The 20677-nt window shown below is 39.8% G+C and overlaps 1 protein-coding gene across 8 annotated transcripts in view; it reads right to left on the bottom strand.

The window, feature by feature from the left end:
• Nucleotides 1–724: 724 nt before the first annotated feature.
• LOC143185553 (SLIT-ROBO Rho GTPase-activating protein 1) overlaps nt 725–20677 on the bottom strand; it is a 36773-nt gene continuing 16820 nt past the window's right edge. For 3 of the 8 annotated variants that reach the window (XM_076388658.1, XM_076388659.1, XM_076388660.1), the window contains 12 exons: nt 11141–11324; nt 10380–10545; nt 9607–9831; nt 9152–9280; nt 8717–8938; nt 8271–8546; nt 7589–8184; nt 7096–7317; nt 6950–7020; nt 6689–6869; nt 6064–6343; nt 725–4347 (listed from right to left, as the gene is read on the bottom strand). In XM_076388658.1, the coding sequence (XP_076244773.1) occupies nt 3319–4347; nt 6064–6343; nt 6689–6869; nt 6950–7020; nt 7096–7317; nt 7589–8184; nt 8271–8546; nt 8717–8938; nt 9152–9280; nt 9607–9831; nt 10380–10545; nt 11141–11324 (3581 nt within the window). In that variant the 3' untranslated portion in view covers nt 725–3318. The other 5 variants (XM_076388663.1, XM_076388662.1, XM_076388664.1 and 2 more) reach the window with 5 other exon arrangements.

Genomic DNA, 20677 nt, shown 5'->3' with positions numbered 1-20677 from the left:
GTCACTGCGTTAGCATTGAAAAATGTGGAAATAGTTGGACGAAGAAAGGGCACGATTTCCGAACAAGCGAAAGCTGATAACGAGAATCGATTCGGTTACATTAATTGTTGCTTACTTCAGTATTATGGATTTGAATGTTTAAGATGGAACTTACGAACGTTATTCGTCTCCTAATTTTATGGGATAATTTTGTCTCCAAGTTTTAGGATTTTTATTAACCCTTTCATTTATTTTAACGAGTCTAACTCGTGTAATTTTTGCGATATATTCGGTGCCGATTACGCGTCAATGCGTGATGAGGCATTTTCGTAAGTAACCGGTCACGCACTATCGCGTGATGCATCTGTATTCAGTCAACGGAAGCTCTGCGACTGGCAGTTTGAGATCGCCTGTTGTTCCAGATCGGCAGCAAAGATGTGATAAAATTATAGAAAATGATTGTAAACAAAAAGATCTAAGAAAGACTGTGCTTAGTCTATAGTCTATAATCAAAACCTTTGTTGTCCGCAAAAATAAAAAAATTCTATTCTACATTTATTTATTTTTTTGGTAAGAAATCAACCCCATGTTAGTTGCTCTACGATTTATCAGACACCCTGTATAGTCTGGTCATACATAACAGGAGTTTCCCGCGTAAATAACTTGAAAATGAGATGAAACTTACCGTCGACATTGAATTCGCAGAGATTGGGATCAGAAACGATTGGGATTGTTGCATCAAAGGTTAATGCGGCCTGCAAGTCTTTTTATTGAAGTTAATCAGTAATCGTCACGGAAAATTGTCAAATTGTTCCTGCGTTTATCTCGAAGGACGAAAATCAACCGGGTATAGACGCAACAAGATATCAATAGTAACGCGTGCTACACCGAACTTCTACTTGAAGAAATACGTATGACAATTCGGTGTACGTTAAAAACGCAACATTCGTGAGAAGAATATAAAAACAAATATATATATATATGTACGTATATCCGTAAGGAACCGAGGTTGCTATTCTTTTTCAACGAATATGATACAAAATTTGAAAAAGTGGGGGGGAGGAGGATAATCCAGTTGACTTTGGTATATCTTATTGCGGGGAATACATTGCGATAATTATTCGTACTAATACTTTACCAGTAACTAGAAAGAGTATTACGTTAATCACCCTAGCCACGATTCGCGGACCTTCGTGTAGCTTACGAACACGCTCACGTTATGCGATACGTTTTCTTCTCAAAATTTCACCTTCTATAATGCCTGCACGTAGCATCGGATTACTGTATGCGATATTATTCGATAAACGAGTACAATAGGACCTTAATTAACCGACTTAATACGAGTTTTAAGCTTGAAGTACATTTCTGATTAGGGAAGTCCTTAGGTATAGATGACGAAAAATGTTTGTCAAACTGTTTCACTCTCACTCCTGATGGCTACTTTCCTTATTTTCGATAATTACTATTAACACTTTCGTTGCCTGGTCCAAGAAGCGGGTAGTAGTCAATGCTGAAGAAATACTGAGTCTTTGGAACAATGTACTGGAGACAAGATATTGTGTGATAGGCAGCGAATGTGTTAAATCGTAGTTCAAGTCTCAATCATGTTCTGCTGTACTCTTATTTTTTATCATACCAGAGTCTACTCGGAGTTCAATTACAGATTTCCAAGAATTGGACTCCAGAAAATGGAAAGAAATATGTAAAGAGACTGAAAATTTGAATATTCGAATTCAATTATCAAGTATTGGGATCTCTGCGTAAACTGACAATAAGTAACTCTGAATAACTCACATAATTGAGACTCGGTTAATCGAGGTTCTATTGCCCAGCGATGCTTTCTCTTACGTTGGTTATAAGGGGCATGAGTATGTCGCAGAATCGTTACGCATTTTTTTTTCTTCTATTTCGTTGAACTGCTCGTAGCGGAATTACCATGCCTAAAGACTGACGTCGAACCATTAAATACTCGTGCGTTATTGTACACTTATTATTCTGGGATATATCGAACATACCATTGTCATATAGTTCTTAATGATATAAGATGTCCGTGATACGTTAATATATAATAATAATAACTATAATAATAATAATAAAATTATAATGTCTAATAGTGAGCCGGGGATCTATCCCGAAAGATCATCTCACTCATCCTCCATAAAAAAAAAAAAAAAAAAAAAAAACTCCCGAAGAACGGCGTTTTAAAACTCATACTCACTCGCGTGCGTTTTAAAGGAACATCGAACACGTTTCTTGCAAATATCATTGTTAACCAATACACAATGTTCGGAAGGAGATCTATCCTTGTTGCAATAATAAATTACATGTATCCTCCAAACACGTACAAAATTGTTCTCATTATCCTTTCCCTCTCTCTCACGCGCTCCCTCTTTCTCTCACAAATACAACTACTTAACCTCAAAAAATCTTATTCTCTTTGTTTTTTCTCTCTTGTTTTCGTTTCGATGTATTTTCTCGCTCATACATATTTCGCGTCGTCGCTCGATGACTAGAAACATCGTTTCGCGGGTCGTTTGGTAAAAAAATTATGCGAAAATGGAAAATAGTCGTAGAAAAAATAAACTCGGCCCGAGGACAGCACCTAACCTCAATCTCACGTAGCGTATACCTAGTGCTATCTATCTCAGGCGTTACTATATTGAGGAACAATGCTGCCTGGCTTCCCCTTTCTCTCTCCTTATCTCTCTTTTGGGTACAATAACTAACGCGCTTCTTCAAGTCCTCGCGATTGGGCGGAGTAACTGGTCAAACGGGAAGTTAGTGGCGATTCTGTTTCAAACACTTAAACGACCGCGTATCATTTCCCGCAGTTTTACCCTAAGACCGACAATTTCCAGAGATACGAAATAAAAACGAGAAAACTCGTGAGCGGTCTTTTAAGTGTCAGGATTCGTGTCCACCTAAGAATTTTCTATGACAGTTTCTTTTCGTGAAAATTCTCAATACTCTGTACAATATTTCCCCAATACAGGCTTACAGGCATGTTCATAACGTGAGACGAAGTCAACCCATGCTCCTGGTATCCCACTTCTCATCGAAAATTATGAGTGACAGTGCATGCAAATAAAACTCTTCCACTCTAAATAATTTCAAACTATAGCGAATCTAACAATGAAGCTACATCGAGGGAATATTGTGAGTATTAGAAAATTTCACTCATGATACTTGTGTAATGCTTCCTCGATACACTATCGTCTTCCTAGTAACGGTACTTTATCAAGGAAGTACTGTACTCTCAAGTGGACACGTATCCTTACTCAAACACTGGATCGTTGCAAAAGAATCATTCTCCAGAGGCCTCCCCTCCAACTCAGCGAACTAATTCGTCTGTTCGGCGCTCTGCGCTTGTTTCTCGATCTTCCTCGCTAGCTCTGGGCTCATATGAGGGTGCGGGAAGGGTAGCACCGGTTTCCTCAAGATCGTGGGCTTCACTTTTACTTGGGGCTTGAACGAGGACACCTGGCTGCCCCCGGTCAGGTGCATGTCCGCGAATTTGGCGACTATTTTCGGTGTAGAGCGAGGAGGAAGTGGCGACCTTAATGGTACAGACTCAGAAATCTGATTTGAGCTGGCTGATCTAACCATTTCCTCAGGCTCGTGCTCGCCTTCGTGCTCTGTTTCCACGCGCTTCAACTTGGACGCCTCTGGATTCGTCTTGGTGTTCTTCTTAAGAGTGCACTGGTTCTGTTTAGCGAACCGTTCCGCTGCCGTGCTCATATCAGGAGACTCTGGCCCTCCCGTGGGAGACGTGGCAGCCTCTGTGCGAGTTGGCTGAACAGGCGTCTCTTCGTCGGAGCTGCTCAGGCTGCTCGACGAGGCGGACTTCTTGCTAGCGTCCTGCGCCGATAGAGGAAGATCCATCACCAAATCTGGCGTGTGCTTCTGTCGCATCTCGCGGAACTCTTGGGACGTGCGGAAGATCTTGTGGTTGGGGGGCCCTGGAGGGTTCAACTGGGTCTGAGACGTCGCTCGTCTCTGCCAGAGTTCTCGATTAGCTGAGAAGGTCGGCTGTTCTTGAAGATCCTCTTCCTGAGAGAGCGCGTTACTCGGTTGAAGGGAGTTCCCTGTCTGTTGTACATTGTCCCCCATGCTTTGAGACTTCCAGTGCTGTTTCCTGCTGAGCCCACGTTTCTGACCGTCTACGTTCAGTAAGGAACCGCGTTCTGCGTCATCAGTGACCTCTTCGTTGCGCTGTGGCTGCTGCACGGGCGAGTCGCTGGTGCTGGATGTTTTCTCATTCTCAGCGGCGCTCACGACGACTGATGTACCATCTGTACGATGCTCGGAAGGGAAGGTTTGCTTTTCTTTCTCGGGCGTGGAGACTTTTGCCACTCGGGTCGAACATTCCTGAAAGCAATTTGATAGATGAAGTAAATTTAAAGTAGGAGGATGGGTCTCCACAGTAAGCTTTTGAAGTGAAAGGTTCGGTTACATGACGAAGTAAACAGTAGGATTTGAAATGGAGTGAAATAGGGTAAATTCCCAATCATGTTCGCTGCAACTGAATGCAAATTACTTTCATTGTTATTACGTATGATGCAGTGACCTGGAAATGCATTAGAGAGTTATTATTATACGCAAGACAGTGATGAGAACTGCCTGCAGTTTATTGTGCATTTTCAAAATGCTCAACAGGTGTGTTAGAGTCTAAATTAGAATATTTAGTGAAGAAATCTTGGATTTGATTTATGAAGGGATGGAATCATAATTTAACAGCTTTTGTAGAAAATATATTAAGTCAAATCTAAGTCAGATTAGTGATCAATTATTATAGAGAAAGTTTGTTGATAGAAATAATCTATCATAAAAAGGAGAATAGTTGTTTTTCAGCATGCGTTAATGTGAAGATAAAAAAAAGGAATGATTTGATTATACGGAATTAATATTCGTGCGAAGATTAGGATTAAAAACTGCTCGAAAAACTGACAATATGAATAGCATGAATAAAAGCAGGCAAACGTGTAAATACAACCAACAGCCTTGCACGGATACCTATTTTTCGTTCTACAGATGTCAACGGCGAAGTTAATATTAACTGGACTGGTGCTGGAGTGGGTGAGATACTTTTTTACTCACCTAGGATAAAAGAATATCCGCTGGATAAGTAGACACTGCGCGTAGCATTCCTGTTCATTCCTGTTATCATCTATAGACTGAAATTGCTTTTTTACAGAATGCTAGGATTCACAAACCAACTGAACCGCATAAACAGAGGCACTCCTTCAACGAAACGAAAAACACAAACGACAGAGAACCACACGACACTTGGCAGCAGTTTTTATCGAACAGTTTTTAGTCCATTTCGCCCACTACTCTATGTATGCGAAACTTTTTCTTGTCAACTAAAGGCTGACTAAACGTATATCTGGAAAAACAGCAACCATCCCAAACTGTTAACATCGAAAGTCATGATCAGTACCAAAAAAAAGGGGGGGCAAGGAAAACGTGACACAAGACACAAGAGGACACAAGGCGAGACAAGACAAAGAGACCAAGGCACATGCAGCAACAAACACGTATATTTCTATTTTATTTACAAAAATAGTATCGTACAAATGATTACAGCTACTTGTGACACACTACTACCTCGAGTAACATTAAACTTAACATAGCCCTAAATTCGTCTTCCACTTCGTCGTCAACTCGTCATTTGGTAAAAAAAAAAAAACTAAACTCGGTTGAACCTTGGAATCACCGGTCACGAACCACAAAAAAAAAAGTTGAACTTGCATGTCCTTCGAGTATAAAAACGTTGTCGTATATAAAATAAAATAAAAGTCTTTGCGACTGATCTCAGTCGCGCGATATTAAAGCAATACTGATGATTGTCTACCAGGTGCAATGGTGTAGGCAGCAAGTCTGCGACTTGAAACGGCATTTGTGCATATCAATCTTTTGCGATTGCGTTTGAAGGACGAGAAACAAAAAAAAATGACAATAAAACAGCCATGCACTTGTGCTTGAAGTTCCAAATTCTCGAGTGTGCCGCAAAGATACACAAGCAAACGTATTACGAGGAGGAAAATCGAGAAAATGCTCAAACTAAACGGTAGTTTCCAGTACCTCTCGACTGATGATTGGCTGTGTCGACGAGATGCAAGGGATATTTGTCACCACTGCTGGGATAACACCGCTGTTACCGCTGCTATTGTCTGACGTTATTATGCTCGTGGTTGCTGGCATGTCGGACGTGCTACTAGAAGACCAGGTAGTCGGATTTCCGGTTGGTCCCATTAGCGGTGAATTGTTGCTTGATAGAACACTGTCGGCTGAACTGGAAGTTCTCCTTCTCATAGATTCTTCGCTCGATGATTTCAGGAGTTCTTTCTCGCGTTCTTCGTCCCTGAACAAACGACAGCGCAATGTTTTTATGGGATGGAAATTAGGTTAAGGGATACAAATCATAGTTACAGAATCAGTTAAGTGTCTATGAGTTATTATAAGTAGAGGTTTTCTCTTTGTCTTAATAAGAGGACTCTCTAATTACGAATCTCTCTGCGGATGTTTTCTAAAACTGACTAAATTGTGTAAGCATTTTTACTGAAGAAGCATTTTTCTTAGCGTTTTTAAAGCAAGAATCTTCATTCCTTTAAATTTTATTCCCTTCAGACTACCAGATTCACCAATTGAACTAAAAGCAGTGTCATAGTAAATAATTCGGCATTGCGTGTGATTAAGTCGCACTTACTTTATCTTGATCATAATATATTTATCGGGAATAAGCCCCTCTCTACCGGCCAAGGCACCTCGCCACCAGTCATTACTAACTTGTGTGTATAGAGTCAAGGTATCCCCCTTTTTGAAGCTTAACTCTCTTTCGGACCTTGCATTGAAATCGAATTGCGCTGTGGCTTCGAGGTTTTCCGATTCTGGGAATACACAAAACGAACGTAGATCGCGCTCTGTTTGGATTGGCCTATCTACGCCTCAAATTTTATCTAACACTTACCGTCCTCGGATGGATACACTTCGGAATCCATGTCCTCCTGAACTTGGTCCGTTGGCGAATCACCCACGTCACTGTATAAAAAATTCACTTCAAGAATAGAAACCACGAGAATCATTCTGGTAATGTTAAAACGTGCAGACACTTACACGTCATCAGGTTCTCTACTGATGTACTTTTCGTACTGAGTACCACCAATGTCGTATGGGAATATTTCTTCGCAAAAGGTGATGATATTCTTAATCAATTCATTCACCTGGTTCTGGTACTGAACCTGATCTTTGTCTTCTGGGACGGGAACCAGCGTTGGACCGAAACAAATTGCCAAGTTGTATGGGTCCATCATGTTCTCGTCGGAGAATTCCGAAAGGCTGGCGAAAAATGATTTCAATTTTTCAATTTTGTTTCGACCTATCTTCAAACTCATAACTTGTGAGTCACAAGTGTCGTAAATTCTAATTTTATACAGAATGGACCACCCAATGTGATTACCTTAATTATTTCTACTATTAATGGACAGATTAACATTTTTTTTTGTCACATATTTCAAAGAATCTTGAAAATAATTGAGGCGATCATGTTAAGTAGTGTATAATGTCCCTGTACGATGAAAAATAAATGTCAGTGAGCAATAATACTTACTGATTGAGGAAGGCAAAAAGGTATCGCATCACAATGACAACTGGTCGTGGAAGACTCGAGATCAGTTCCTTCATTTTATTGACGAACTCCTGCTTCGATTCCAACTGCGCCAGTTCCATGAGATGTTCGAAATAAATGATGGGGAATAGCGGCTCCCTGAGCTCCCTTAAATAAAGCTTCAACACGCCAGCAACACTGTTAATGTCTGACGCGTCTGTGACATCAGCCAGGGGGTCTTCTCCTCTCTCGAACCATTCGCGAAAATTGTTAATTTCTACTTGAGATCCTGAGACTCGGAAGATGCCTTGATGATGAAGTCCGTATAGATTGATTACTCTGATACAGCTCTTCATGATCAAAGGTATCTCCTGATTCGTGCTCTCTAAGTATTCTTCTAACGAGCCACCAAATAACTTTGGCTGGCCGTTCATCTGCAAACGGCCGATTCGTTTCCTCCTGGCTTGCTTTTGCTTTGTCGTTGATATCGAAGGATTCGGGCTGGCTGTAGAGCCATCCAACAGGCTCTGTCTAATGTATTCTTGTTTCGCGTCTAGCCTAGCTATTCTTGAGGTTCCAAGAAGATATTCCCTAAATTTCTGTAACATTCATGAACATTATTTGTGACACTAGATCGTGATTATAAAATAGATGATCGAAGTTATCTTTAAGGTATTCAACGCACCGTGAGGTAGAATTCTTCGGTTTCTTGTCGATCAGCCCTGAGCTTGATTTGCAATGTTTCGGGAGGCCTTGACGTGGACACAGCATTCTCTCCAAAATACCTGGAGCAATCGTAGTCCTTCGCTGTCAACATTTCCAACAGACTAGCTTCTGCTGTTTCCAAAGTTTTCCAAACTTCCTCAGATTCGGTCCTCAGAGATGTTACTCTCTGTTGCAGCTGCGTTAGTCGCTGTTCCATCTCCGCGTGTAACAGTTTTTGCAATTCAGGTTCCGGAGTCTAGAGAAATAAAATCATATATGTAACACTTAAAATATTTATCACTAAACAGACTTCACAACTTTATATTTATGTGAAACAAAGTTTTAATAAAAACATTCCTTGAATTTTCCTGCTTTACAGATAACTGAAAATATTTAAAAGACTAAGAGCTTTGTCTCTTAAAATACCTCATCTCCTCGTTGTCCTTGGAACTCGAATTTTTTAGGGATCATAAAGGCAGAATGATGAGACTCCAGAAACCTTTGTTTGTCCGCTCTGGAATCTAGAGCGCCGACACAGGCAGCTAATTGTTCAGCACCAGATTGCAACGAACGCTGCCTACCTTCCTCCGCGCTGCAATGCATCAGCAACGCCCTAGCGATGCAATTGTGGAACCCAAAATCCATGCACTGAAAAAAACATCATTATCTGAATATTTCTATTGGAAACAAGTATATCTAAAAAAAAGCACTAAAGATAAACAACTTTTAGTTTTGAAAAAGGGATCAACTTGTATGATGAGACAATTTCAAAAGCAAGAGTCTTCAATATTTTATTCTCTGCAACCAGAACACCATGAAATAAAATATCACAGTTACTCAAAACATTCTAGAAGAACTTACATCAATGAGATCCGACAGATCGTCCACGAAATACTTATGTATTGTCGTATTTGATGCCTCGAGACACAAAATATACTCGTTCCTCGCCTTCAGGGCCTTCAGCTTCGCTTCCTGATATTTGCTCTTTCTCTAAAACAAGCAAAGAACTCACATGAGTGGAATCAATTCTATTCAACACCTAACGCCTTAAAAATACCATTCTAAGGTAACTAATACACCAACTATAAAAAGAGGGAAATACAATTCTTTCTGATATTGCAACACACAGCGTCACAGTTGAAATTAAAACGACCCAGGTAATGCGTGTGTCTCTTGAATGCTAGAACTCTGAGACGGAAATCAATACTTCAAGTCTTGGAGTAAACTCGACCGCTTCAAGATCAGGTAGTGGCACGAAAAAGACAGAAAGAGAGGTTGAATAGGAACAAGAGGGCTGGCCTTGGTTCTGCTCCTACCTTGTTCACTTCTTTTTCGATGAGCTTGTACTTTTTACTGCGTGCAAGCTTCTCGGGCGGGGCGTTCGCCACCTCGAGCTTAGTCCTCTGTTGTTCAGCAACGCGGAGCTTTGTCTCAGCCTGCCTCGATTCCGCCTGGTACGCTTGGTATGTTTTCATCGTCGTGTGGAGTTCATGCAACACCCGAAGAATTTCCTCGTGCGTCTCGTAGCCTATTTCGCGGCACTGAAAATCGATAATTGGTCCATTTTATTCCTGCTTTCGTCAGAGCTTTAAATTCAGATTCAGAAAAGTGGAAACTGAAACAATGACGGTCACGGACGGGGTCAGGGTCAGGGTCACGGCTGAGTGCAGGGTCAAGGCCAGGGTCATGGTTATCGAAATATTCTCGGATTCTCAGTTGAAATTTCGACGAAATTTTTCTGTGACCACATTTCTATTTGAAATAACTAACTATTGACCTTGCTAAGTTCCTTTTAATTATATTGGATAACTAAGAAACTTCTAATGCTTTTGAAGTTGAAAGTAAAGAAGAAATTTGTGGACAACCTTATTGTTGGGAAAGGGTAGTTTAAAATTATTTTATTTAAAAAATACAATTTTAATTTTACTGTTATTTCAAGAGCTGCATAATTTTTGTGTTTACTTAGTAGATATTAATATGTCTTTCTACAGGTTTTAGTAGCTTCTGCAGTTTGTAATGAGGATGTAGAGAAGTATATGAGATGAGCTGTGAAGAAGCTGATTTTCAGGAGAAACTAACTCATACTCACACGTTTGTATATCCGCTGAACGTCTTCCATCACCTGGTTGAGACGACCTACGAGGTGTGTGCTGTAGACTTCCGAGAGGGCTGCATGATCCCTGCTCAAGGATTTTGTTTCGTTGACGAGCTGCTGCCAGCAAGCGTAGCTGGAGAATAGGGGCCATTGTTCTCGCCTGAAAATTGTTTTGGATTTGAATGAAATCTCTCGATTTATGCATACAGTAGGGCCTCGATTAACCGACTTGACGCAAGAGTCACACATACGGAACCTTCTTGGATGGCTAATTTTATTGTTTGCAGTAGAGTTTTGTAATAGTTCAAGAATAAATTGACATTTTACTGTGCTTTGTAGTGAATAACATTAACTCTAAGCGAGACTGTGCATAATCGAGACTCGATTAAATGAGATCTGTAAAGTATCGATGTATTAATTAATAATGTCTATATTAGAACAAAATTTGATATAATTTGTACTTGTATTTCTCAAGACAATGAAAAGAATTCTCAAAAGGTTCTATCTTTTTTTTTAAATTCTAGTTACGTACAACTCTTCGAAAACAAAAATTTGAAAAAATTGAAAGACTCATAACAAAAAACCTTTCTCAAACACCACCTATTTTTGAATAAGAACACGAAATTTTCGTCTACTGAACATGAATGAATAATGGCAGAGCATTTTTCTCTCTCCCCAGAAAAAGGTGAGAAAAAACGAGAAGGTCCGTTTTTGTCAAGATCCCCTCAATCTTTTTCACTTAGAAAGGTCTGTACTTTTGCTTCTGCTCCTTGTGCCTCAGCTGTATGCTTCTGGCCATCTTGTCGAGGGACTTGCTGTAATCGAGCTCGAGCTCGGCCCGTCTTCGAAAAAAATCCTGAAGCTCCGCAACGAGGGCGACTTGCGCCTCCATCCTGATATCGAGACATCTCAGCTGTTCGTTCAGCTGCAGCCGTATGTCTGTAACAGAGGAAAAGAAAGCGAGCAGAATAAGAGATTCAGTTTGGACCTTCGGTTTTTCGATAATCGATCGGTTAGGTCTGGGCTGAGTTGGGGTTCACCGCAAACGCGTTTCATATTACTAACGCGTTTGCTTCAGGGACTGGGCTTTCCAAGGGTGCAGCATTCAGCTTTTGCTTCCTTTTTCCTCTCCTCTAGTCTGTGCACCTGCTTGGAAAAGTTAACGAACGCTTTTCCTGGCTCCATATTGCGTCTAGTTCTGTACTTTAAAGCCTTTAAAGCCTTTGAAATTCGGTGTCTTCAGAAATGCAATAGATAACATTTACAATCTAATTACTAGATTAATTAACGCGACTGAGTTAAAATACTTTGTGAGTCATACAAATCTTGGTTAATACTTTATATGCAATTGATGCTAGGAAAGTTTTCAATGATATAATAGTAATTATTACTTTGTAATAAGTACGATTTTACAAGCGTAATGAAATTGATTAGCGAAATTATTTTAGAAAGTTTATTTTATTTTTATTTGTAAATTATCTAGGAAAGAAAAAAGAGATTTCTGTGAGGAAAAAGTAAGTTTCATTTTAAAAAACGATTCATTGTGTTTGAGAAAAAGAAAACGTATTATAGAAGCTGGTAATTATTGTGCCATTCAACTTTTTTCTGTATCACTGTTGTCTTAGTAGTAACCGTATGAGATAAACCTCGTGGGAATTGGGTGACTCACTCTGTATATAGACTAACAAAGTTCAGAAGCTCAAATAGTTCCTTTATTTGTGAATTGTGGGAAAATATCAGAGGAAGTGTATATTTTTAATGACACCTGTCGAACAATTGCAATTTTTTTAGAAATTTTACTATTTTTAGGATTTTAGTTGCTCTGACATTATTTAAATAGAACACTAATTTTTATATAATATAAAGTTAAACATATGAATATTTAAATCTATGGCTCTCGACAGACCTAAAAAATGAATGTTAATATTGAAACTATATATATAGATACATATACATATTTGCATATTAGCACGCATGCAGAAATTAAAAGAAAATATAATTACACCTGTCTTAATTACTTTTGATTATATCACGAAAACTTCCATTCACATATATTGATATATTACTGAACTACAAAGAGTATATTTATTGAATTTGCTAAGAAGTAAATTAACATAAATAGTACTTAATATTTATACAAGGGTACATCAAATGCATCGTGCATCTGTTTATATAATTTGATAAGGTTTATCCATTGGCAAAGGGAAAAAGAATTCAAAGTATACAGAGACACAAAAATACGAAAATAATTAATTTTTCAATTACACTGGGTTAATGCGAATTTTATTTAGCGTTTTAAGAAATTCAAGCCAGCAATCCTAATTTTTTTTGGTCATGAATATCTTTTTTCAATTGCTTTATTGTCCTTTATTCCTGATATCCTCGCACGAACGCCAGAGAATTTTTCTTCCCCTAATTCAGTGCAGTCTGTATCGATTTTCTATATTTACGATGTGTGATTCATTCCCTGAGCGAGATTTTCGACCCCAACGTAGGGGTTGAAACCATGAATTAAGCTCTCTACGTCCATAAGAAGGTAATAATGCACGCAGTATATAGTCTGTTCTATAAAGGGCGTGCAACAGAGAACGAACGTGGGAAGTACTTTTGGAAAATGAATTCTATGTTTAATATTAATCTCTTAAAGCCCTTTTTTTATTTTTCTAATAAAAAAATTAGCTCTATAGAATATTTAAAACCTCAACGAGTGATGGAGGGTCGAGTTGACTCTCCCTTTTCGCTAAGAACGAAAGAATTTTGTTCTCCAAATAATTACCACAGATAGAGAATCCACTAAAAATCAAAAAAACATTAACCCTCCATAACTCAAACTTATTTTAGAAAGTAAAAAAAAATCATTTTATTTGGAAATAAGAAATACTGTTCTCCAGATATAAATTAACAATTACTTCATAAATTTCAAACTTTTTGTTTCAACAAACCCTTATTTGTAACCTTGAAGGGACAGTGGGGTAGAATTTCTATACGCCTACATATACAATTGAATTTAAAACAAGAAGAAAAAAAAGGAACACACAAGACAAGGATACCACTTAATAGCCCAAAAATGGATTAAGATATAGAGGGTTAAAAATATTCAATTGAATTAGGATCTCACGGTGATCTCATCCGAGGGCAGGTCCATGCATCTATACCTAAGTGTCTAAGCATCCTCCATAGGATCAAGGACGTCCCTATCGTGATAATAATAAAAAGTGTGGGAGGATTTCCGTAAACGGCCGCGCCATTTACCTTTTGTCAAAGCTTCCCATTCTTGACGTCCAGCGAGCTTGAACATTTTTCCGCCTGTTATCCTGCCAACTCCACGCTCGTACCTCCGTCGATGTTCGCTTATTAGATCTCCTCGTGCCCACAAATCACCGCCGTCTCTCCTCAAACTCACGCACACACGGATACGGAGACTCGGTTCTCGCGTGAAATCTCGCGCAATCAACGACACTATTCTCCCATCTTACGAGAGATCGTCCGATCGTCGGGGAGCAGCGGCTGAATCACTTCTCGTGGATCTTCGACGTCCCCCGCGCTCAAGGGACAATAGCATCTAGGATTTCATGGATATCACATTCGTTTTTCTTCCTTCTTTATTAATTTCTTTTCTCGCCTTTTAAATCAGCGACGCGTTGGAAAAGTGAAAAGAGGGGGGGAGGAAACGATGAAAGCGGAAGAAAGTAATCTAATCGTCGGTTTATTGCGATGGACTCAATCTAATCGCGCGGATTGCTGTGATGATAGATGGGCTTGCGAAGAGGTCGTTGTTGGCGAACGATACGCGTGTGATGGGACGATGGTGATCAACGAAAATGTGGTACGAGAATAGTAACAAAAGTCGTGAGAAAAACAGGTGAGATTGTAGTAGCTGTCGTGTGACTGATAAGTAGACTGCGGATGTTTACTTATGGGAAGGAAGTTCGAATGTTGATTGAAGTGCTTCTGTGGACCTTATTAGATTCAAAGTTCAGGATAAATTAGATAAATCGTATGAGTACATTGTATATATAATTAGCTAAAATGTACTAATTATCCAAAAAATAGATATTTTTGGAGGAAACAGTCGCAGTCTACTGATGATACTTTTTGATCACAGCTTTACGATACAATAGCAGATACTACATAGTGCGTTTGAGACTGGTGGTAGTTGAGACTAGACTTGAGGACTAGAATGTTTATCACACTCGAATATTTGAACATCTTGATGGTCCAAGTGCTCATTAACATTATTCAAAATTTTATTTGAATACCTGCCTATGTAAATATTTGAACATTGTGATATTTGAGTACTTATCTAAGTAGCACCTACGAATAACATTGATACCTATATTTGAGATACTTGGTTCGAGCACACATCTGTGTACTATTAAAGTAATTAAGTATTCAGTGGTTACTTTTTTCATATTATTGAAATACTTAAACAGATCTACTCTCTTAAGCAATATATTCTACAAGGTGACAAAAATAAAACAGACATCACTCCCACTCCTAAATCCACACCCCCAATCCATGAAAGACTCACTAATTCCCAGTAAACTTTCTATGCAACAAAAAGGGAGCCAAGGACCCAGCAGAAAACGAGAAACAAGAAATACCGCCTCCAATCTCTGTAAGACAGCCCCACCCGCTTCCTCCCAATCTCGGTACCATGGTTAAAAATAATCCAACGTTAAAACAAACTCTGGTGAAAATCGGCGTCGCTCGAGAGAAGGGGAGAGACACTCTGGCTTTGAGTGAAATGTTAGACGAGAAACAGGGCGTGTGTATCTCTGCGTTCTGCGATATAAGCAGAGGAAAATCGAAAGTTCGATGGGCACAAGAAACGGGGGCTCCCCCCTGCGGGCTTCGTATCTCGATATAACCCTGCGGAAAGGACGATTCTTCCACGAATAGAATGCAACTCTCGCGCGAAAGGTGAGTCGCGGAGGTTCTCGTGTGTTTCGCGATTACGCGCGCCGATTGCTGCGTGAAGTTCTCAAAGAGAGCAAGACACGAGAGGAGCAGAGACGCGATTTTCACAGCGCGATGCCCATGCGGGGAATTATTTTTAAATTGCCTGCGAAGTGTGGCCTTAATAGGCCGTTTTATGCGACGCGGAGGAGCCCAGCCGAGGTTCGAACCGTCTTCGGTCTGTCATTGCCCATGCACGTATTATCATAACTGGACTGCTGATCTTTATGCATTTGCGGGAATTTTGAATATGTAAACAGTTACAGGACGCAAAAATATACGAAATATGAAAAGTGGAGTAGCACTTCAAGTTAGTATTATGGTGTTTGAAGAGGGAAGTGAATTTTTATTTGGGCTCCATTTCTTGGAACTATCTTTGAAGACGAATTGAGTTTCTGGAATAAATAGAAAATTGATGTTCTTGGAACCATATATTAACTATCATTTGAAATAAAAAATTTAGGATAATGTATGAAGAGATCGATCTTTTAAAGAACTTTGTTAGTTAATAAAACTAGTGATAGAATATATATAAAACATTTTTATGAGAGGTTTCTCAAATTTTTATTAATAGTCACTACTTTTATTGGAAACTATTTACCGAAAGAACTCTCAACTCGGAACCGACGACGATATCTCATCGCGACATGAATACTAATTTTAAGACCCATTCATTCGTCTATCGATTCGTGACGTGAAAACCGAATACTCAAGAAGGAAATACTATAATATAATTTATTATTTGAAATATCTTTTATACACTGACTTTTTTATTTCAAATAATAAATCTAAAATTCAGTAATATTTTTCAATTAAAATGATCCACCCTAGCATTGAACTATTCTTATTTCTTAAATGAAATTTTCATAAGATTCAGAATATCTACGATAATGCAAACGATCTTATTTGCTTTCTCGATAGATCGTTAGCTAATCTCCAGTACCAAAATTCCCAAGTTTTGGCTGTTCAAGGTCATGAACAGCAATCGAGACTATAATATAGCTGCTTGAATCGCGTGACTCCCGAGGGGCATACGAAGGAATGTTAAGTGGGGATTATCACTGAAAGCCTCCCACCAGCCAAAACTCATATTCATGAACTCCATTATGAAAACATTATTTGCAGAAAAAAAGAAACGAAACCATTGCAATATGTGAAGACAACTCTTAGAAACATGATACAACTATACATAATAAACTATTCCAACGAATTCGACGTGACTCGTACACTTTTGTAACATTAGAAACAAATGAATAGGATAAACGTGATTCATTGAATCACAACCGATGCTTAATTGTGAGGCAAGCTCGATAGTATTCCTGTTTCTTGCCTCCAGCTATCGCAACGCCGTAATTAGTCGACAAGGCGAAATCGATTACTTCCAGGACAATCGGCTAATCGTTCATCATGTATCGATGTGTCGTAAATTTGAGCGACATAATTTTAACGAAGGCGTAAATACAGTAAGCCAAGACCGGAAAGGGAAATCGTAACGCTGATAATGCAGAACAGAATGGAACAGTTCGTGGGTTCTGCTCGTTCGCTCGTTCGTCAGCGAGACGAACGCCCACGGTCGATTGAGAACGTCGGACTGTTAGGCACAATTGCTCCTAAATTGACATGTACTTTCATTCATACCGTTTCGTTTGACGCGCACTAAAACTGATTCGGACCGAACCCATGAATTTGCAATGACTATATGGGTCGATTAAGGGGCGCTTAATGTTCGAGATCAAATTCAAGAGAAAGGATATCGAAGAAACTTGTCTGAGCTATGAACAAACTTTGAAATTTCAGCAACGAGGAATTTCGTACAAATGTTTGTAAATTATAGTATTTAAAGAAAAAAAAAGATTTTTTTCACCAGAGGCAATCTGTTGTGCAAGTTTTAAAAAGAAAGATTTTTTTTTAATATTTCCTTAGTACTTTTTTTGACAGTTCATTGTCATGTTAATTAACACTTTGACTGTCTCTCGTCATGTGTAGGTGACAACGTACATATGATAGTGATATTGTAATAAAAAGTTGATGGAATTTTTAGTGAACCTCGCGTGGCACTGAAGGTGTTAACAAATACGTCCACACTAGTATTCGCTAAGTTAATTAAAGGCATCAACTTCAGTTAAGAAAGTTTGTAACGAACCAGTATTTATGTTATGGCGAACAATGGCAACCCTATCCTGTATACAAGAAAATACTGTGACTGGTCTAGATGAGAAAATGCTACCCCCATATGGCCATATGGCAAACTGCCACTCTACCTCTTGTATCGCAATGCAGCTGTAACTTTGAAAGAGAGACTAAAGTACAAAGTATAACACAATAGCAGTTGCGTAGGGGGAAATCTAAAAGTTATTCTATGTTTCAATATAATGAATTTTATCACAGGGAAATGTGAAAGAGTACTCAAGTAGATGAAGAATTATTTTTTCAATATTTTCAATAAATATAAAATTACACTGAATCAATATTCGTTATTTTTTGCTCATTATTTAGAATAAAATTAGCCCAAAATTGGAGTTATGCAATTATTTGTAATTTTCGTTCAGTTACACGACAAGTACTATTTTCCCTGACCCCAAAGTGATTAATAAATTGATAGGTCATTGAAATAATATTTAGATTTCATAAATAATTTGCACATTATAATTAACCAAACTCAGCTCAAATTAGGTCATGCTTGAATTTAATTTCTAAACGAAATATACCACTGAGACATTAATAATGAACCTTCAGAAACCTAATGAAAATGACAACGAATTTAACACTCTGATAATAAATAATACACCAACAAATAATTACCATCCTCTCTTAACATTATTTCTGATTAATATTACCACTTTCTCCAGACTCTCTCCAGACACGGAATCCTTCAAACAAGACAATTCCGCCGCGCGTGATATTCCAACCGATTCTTCAAACTCCACCCTCCCTCGCACTTCAGCTACTGCACCCCAGCAACGTATCACTAACCGAGGACTCTCTATCAGCCACGAAAATTTTAGCACCGAGTGCAACGAGTCCTCCAGTACTTCCAGAATGAACGACCCAACCAATTATCCTTGGCGCTTAATAAACCGTATCAATCATGGCAGGCGCAGAAGCCGTGATCGAATTCGATCGGCCACCGAGCTCTCGACGTCAACAGACAGTCATGTTTACTGTTCCCGAGAACTACAACACCGTCTCGTTATGTAAACCGTTCCACCTGTGTTCCTCAAGCCTCTCGCGCATTCCCTTCAGATGCTTTGAACTCGCCAGTTGTCATACTTTCACACACTTCTCAGTCCACCTACCATTAGACCTCGAAACAGCCACTCGTTTCGCGACCACCATTTACTATATCCCCGTTCACCGTTTACTACTTCGCCCTCCGCTCGCGTTATCCAACGATCGCGAACTACCTCGCGCGAGCATCGACGATACCCTCGGCGTCGTTCTATCAAAAGACCCCCCTCCAACGACTTCCCAGACGTTTCGATTCTGTCGCAACAGCGTTCCGCGATCGGTAACGCGACGCTGCCTCGTTCAAAACGCGAGCGTATCTTCTGATGACTCAGAACAGTTTTATGCAGCGAACGGGGAAAGTCGAACGCAGCTGGTGCCTCGAAACGCCAATTCTTATCGTTTTATTTACCGAAGTCTCTTGGTATCAATAATCGCCAGGCTGCGAACGCACCGATCGCGGTTGCTCTTCGTTCAAACTGCGTGGAATCTGCCTCGCCGAGGCGAGGTGCGCGCACAGCGGCACGTAAATGTCACAGAGCGCTTCTATCGAGCGAGCAGCCTCTGTATCTCGCGAAACGTCATGGTTACACTGACGTTGGACTGTTCGCCGAGCGGTAAGTCATTGTCGACGCGTGAACCAGGACTACTGCGATGGCCGAGAAGCCACGGGGGTCCACGAGGGTCCAAGGGGAGAGGGCAACTCACGTGCGAGTTCGATGACCGTTCTCCATGACAACCGAAACGATTTTGTTAACTTGAGTGATGGTTTTTTTTAAGATTTGTGTTGACGATCGGGCAGAGTGTCGTTTTTGCTGAGGAGTTTGGAGTTTGCTGAGGAGTTTATGGGCTGAGGCACGTTTCTGAGGGTAGATTGTGGGTGGTAGCTTATTATGAACTATTAGAAGGTATGGTGAGTGTCGCAGAGAGGTTTTAGCGAGACAATATTGTTATTATGTATCAATATTAAGTCTAGAAGTGGACAGTGATGTAAAATGCAGATGTACATTTTCCAAGTTTTTTGTCAATATTTTTTACTGTGAGGAAGCTGAGTGCTGTTTCATACATGCATCTCAAACGAGTTAAAGTGTGCAAAAGAATGCACAATGATGTGTATACAAATTGTAATATCTATATGTTAGAGAGAAAGAAAGAAATAATTTTGTTTCAAGATAAAGTATTGCACACTGTAGAGTTGAGAATTTGCTATGTTCACATTAATTTCTCACAAAAGGGAATATTGAAATTCTGCCAAAGTATGGTATAGGTAAATATGAAATCATCACTGCATATGATCTGCCTAAAATTGGAACACTTGTAATGCATACAGAATAATCATAAACATTCTATCGACACAAGGATTAATTTACTAAATAATTCCACGACTTTATCGACTCCTTCCACAGCTCTCTCCAAACCAACCACAAAATATCAAAATTCAAGATCCAAAACGTATACCGATTTCATCCACTTCTCAAGTGACGATCAAGCAACAAGTCGCCTCGAGTAGTGTTCCCTGATACAGACTCACTACTACTCGCTATCAAAAACCCGTGATATTTTTTCGAGGTCAACTCAGTATTCCACTGTAGCCTCATTCAACCTGAACTAGGATCCAAGGATACCGAGGTGCCAGAAAAATCCTCATCAACAGTGCTCCCATGAACCTCTTTCACTCCAAAGCAATTCCAAGCTGCACCAAATCCGACAGCAAGACTTCTCTAACAAAGGAATACAGAATCAGAGACTCGAAATCGTCGACAGCTCGCGCGAGTCCGTCGCGAGTGAAGCGTGTCGCGGGCAGAGTGGATACATTCGGCGAGGTTGAAAGAACGCGCAATGGGAACAGGTACCTTCGATCCTAGACGAAGGAGAAGGCGAAACTAAAGGCGGATATCGATGACGTGCGGTTTCGACGATCGCCGTGCGTCTCGCGGGCGACCAGAGGGACTTGGCCGCGTGAACTGACCAGTAAGGACAAGCCAGTCGTCGCTTTGACCAGCCGTTAAATTAACCACAATTACCAGCGGAACCTACACGCACGCGCCTTCCTCTGTACGCCTACTGTGCCCTGGCCCCCACAGCCGTGCAACATTCTGCACGTACAC

Source organism: Calliopsis andreniformis, chromosome 12, assembly GCF_051401765.1.
Source record: "Calliopsis andreniformis isolate RMS-2024a chromosome 12, iyCalAndr_principal, whole genome shotgun sequence".
Taxonomy (NCBI): Eukaryota; Metazoa; Arthropoda; class Insecta; order Hymenoptera; family Andrenidae; genus Calliopsis; species Calliopsis andreniformis.
The sequence above is the reverse complement of the archived record's forward strand: the minus strand, read 5'-3'. Positions and strand labels throughout refer to the sequence as shown.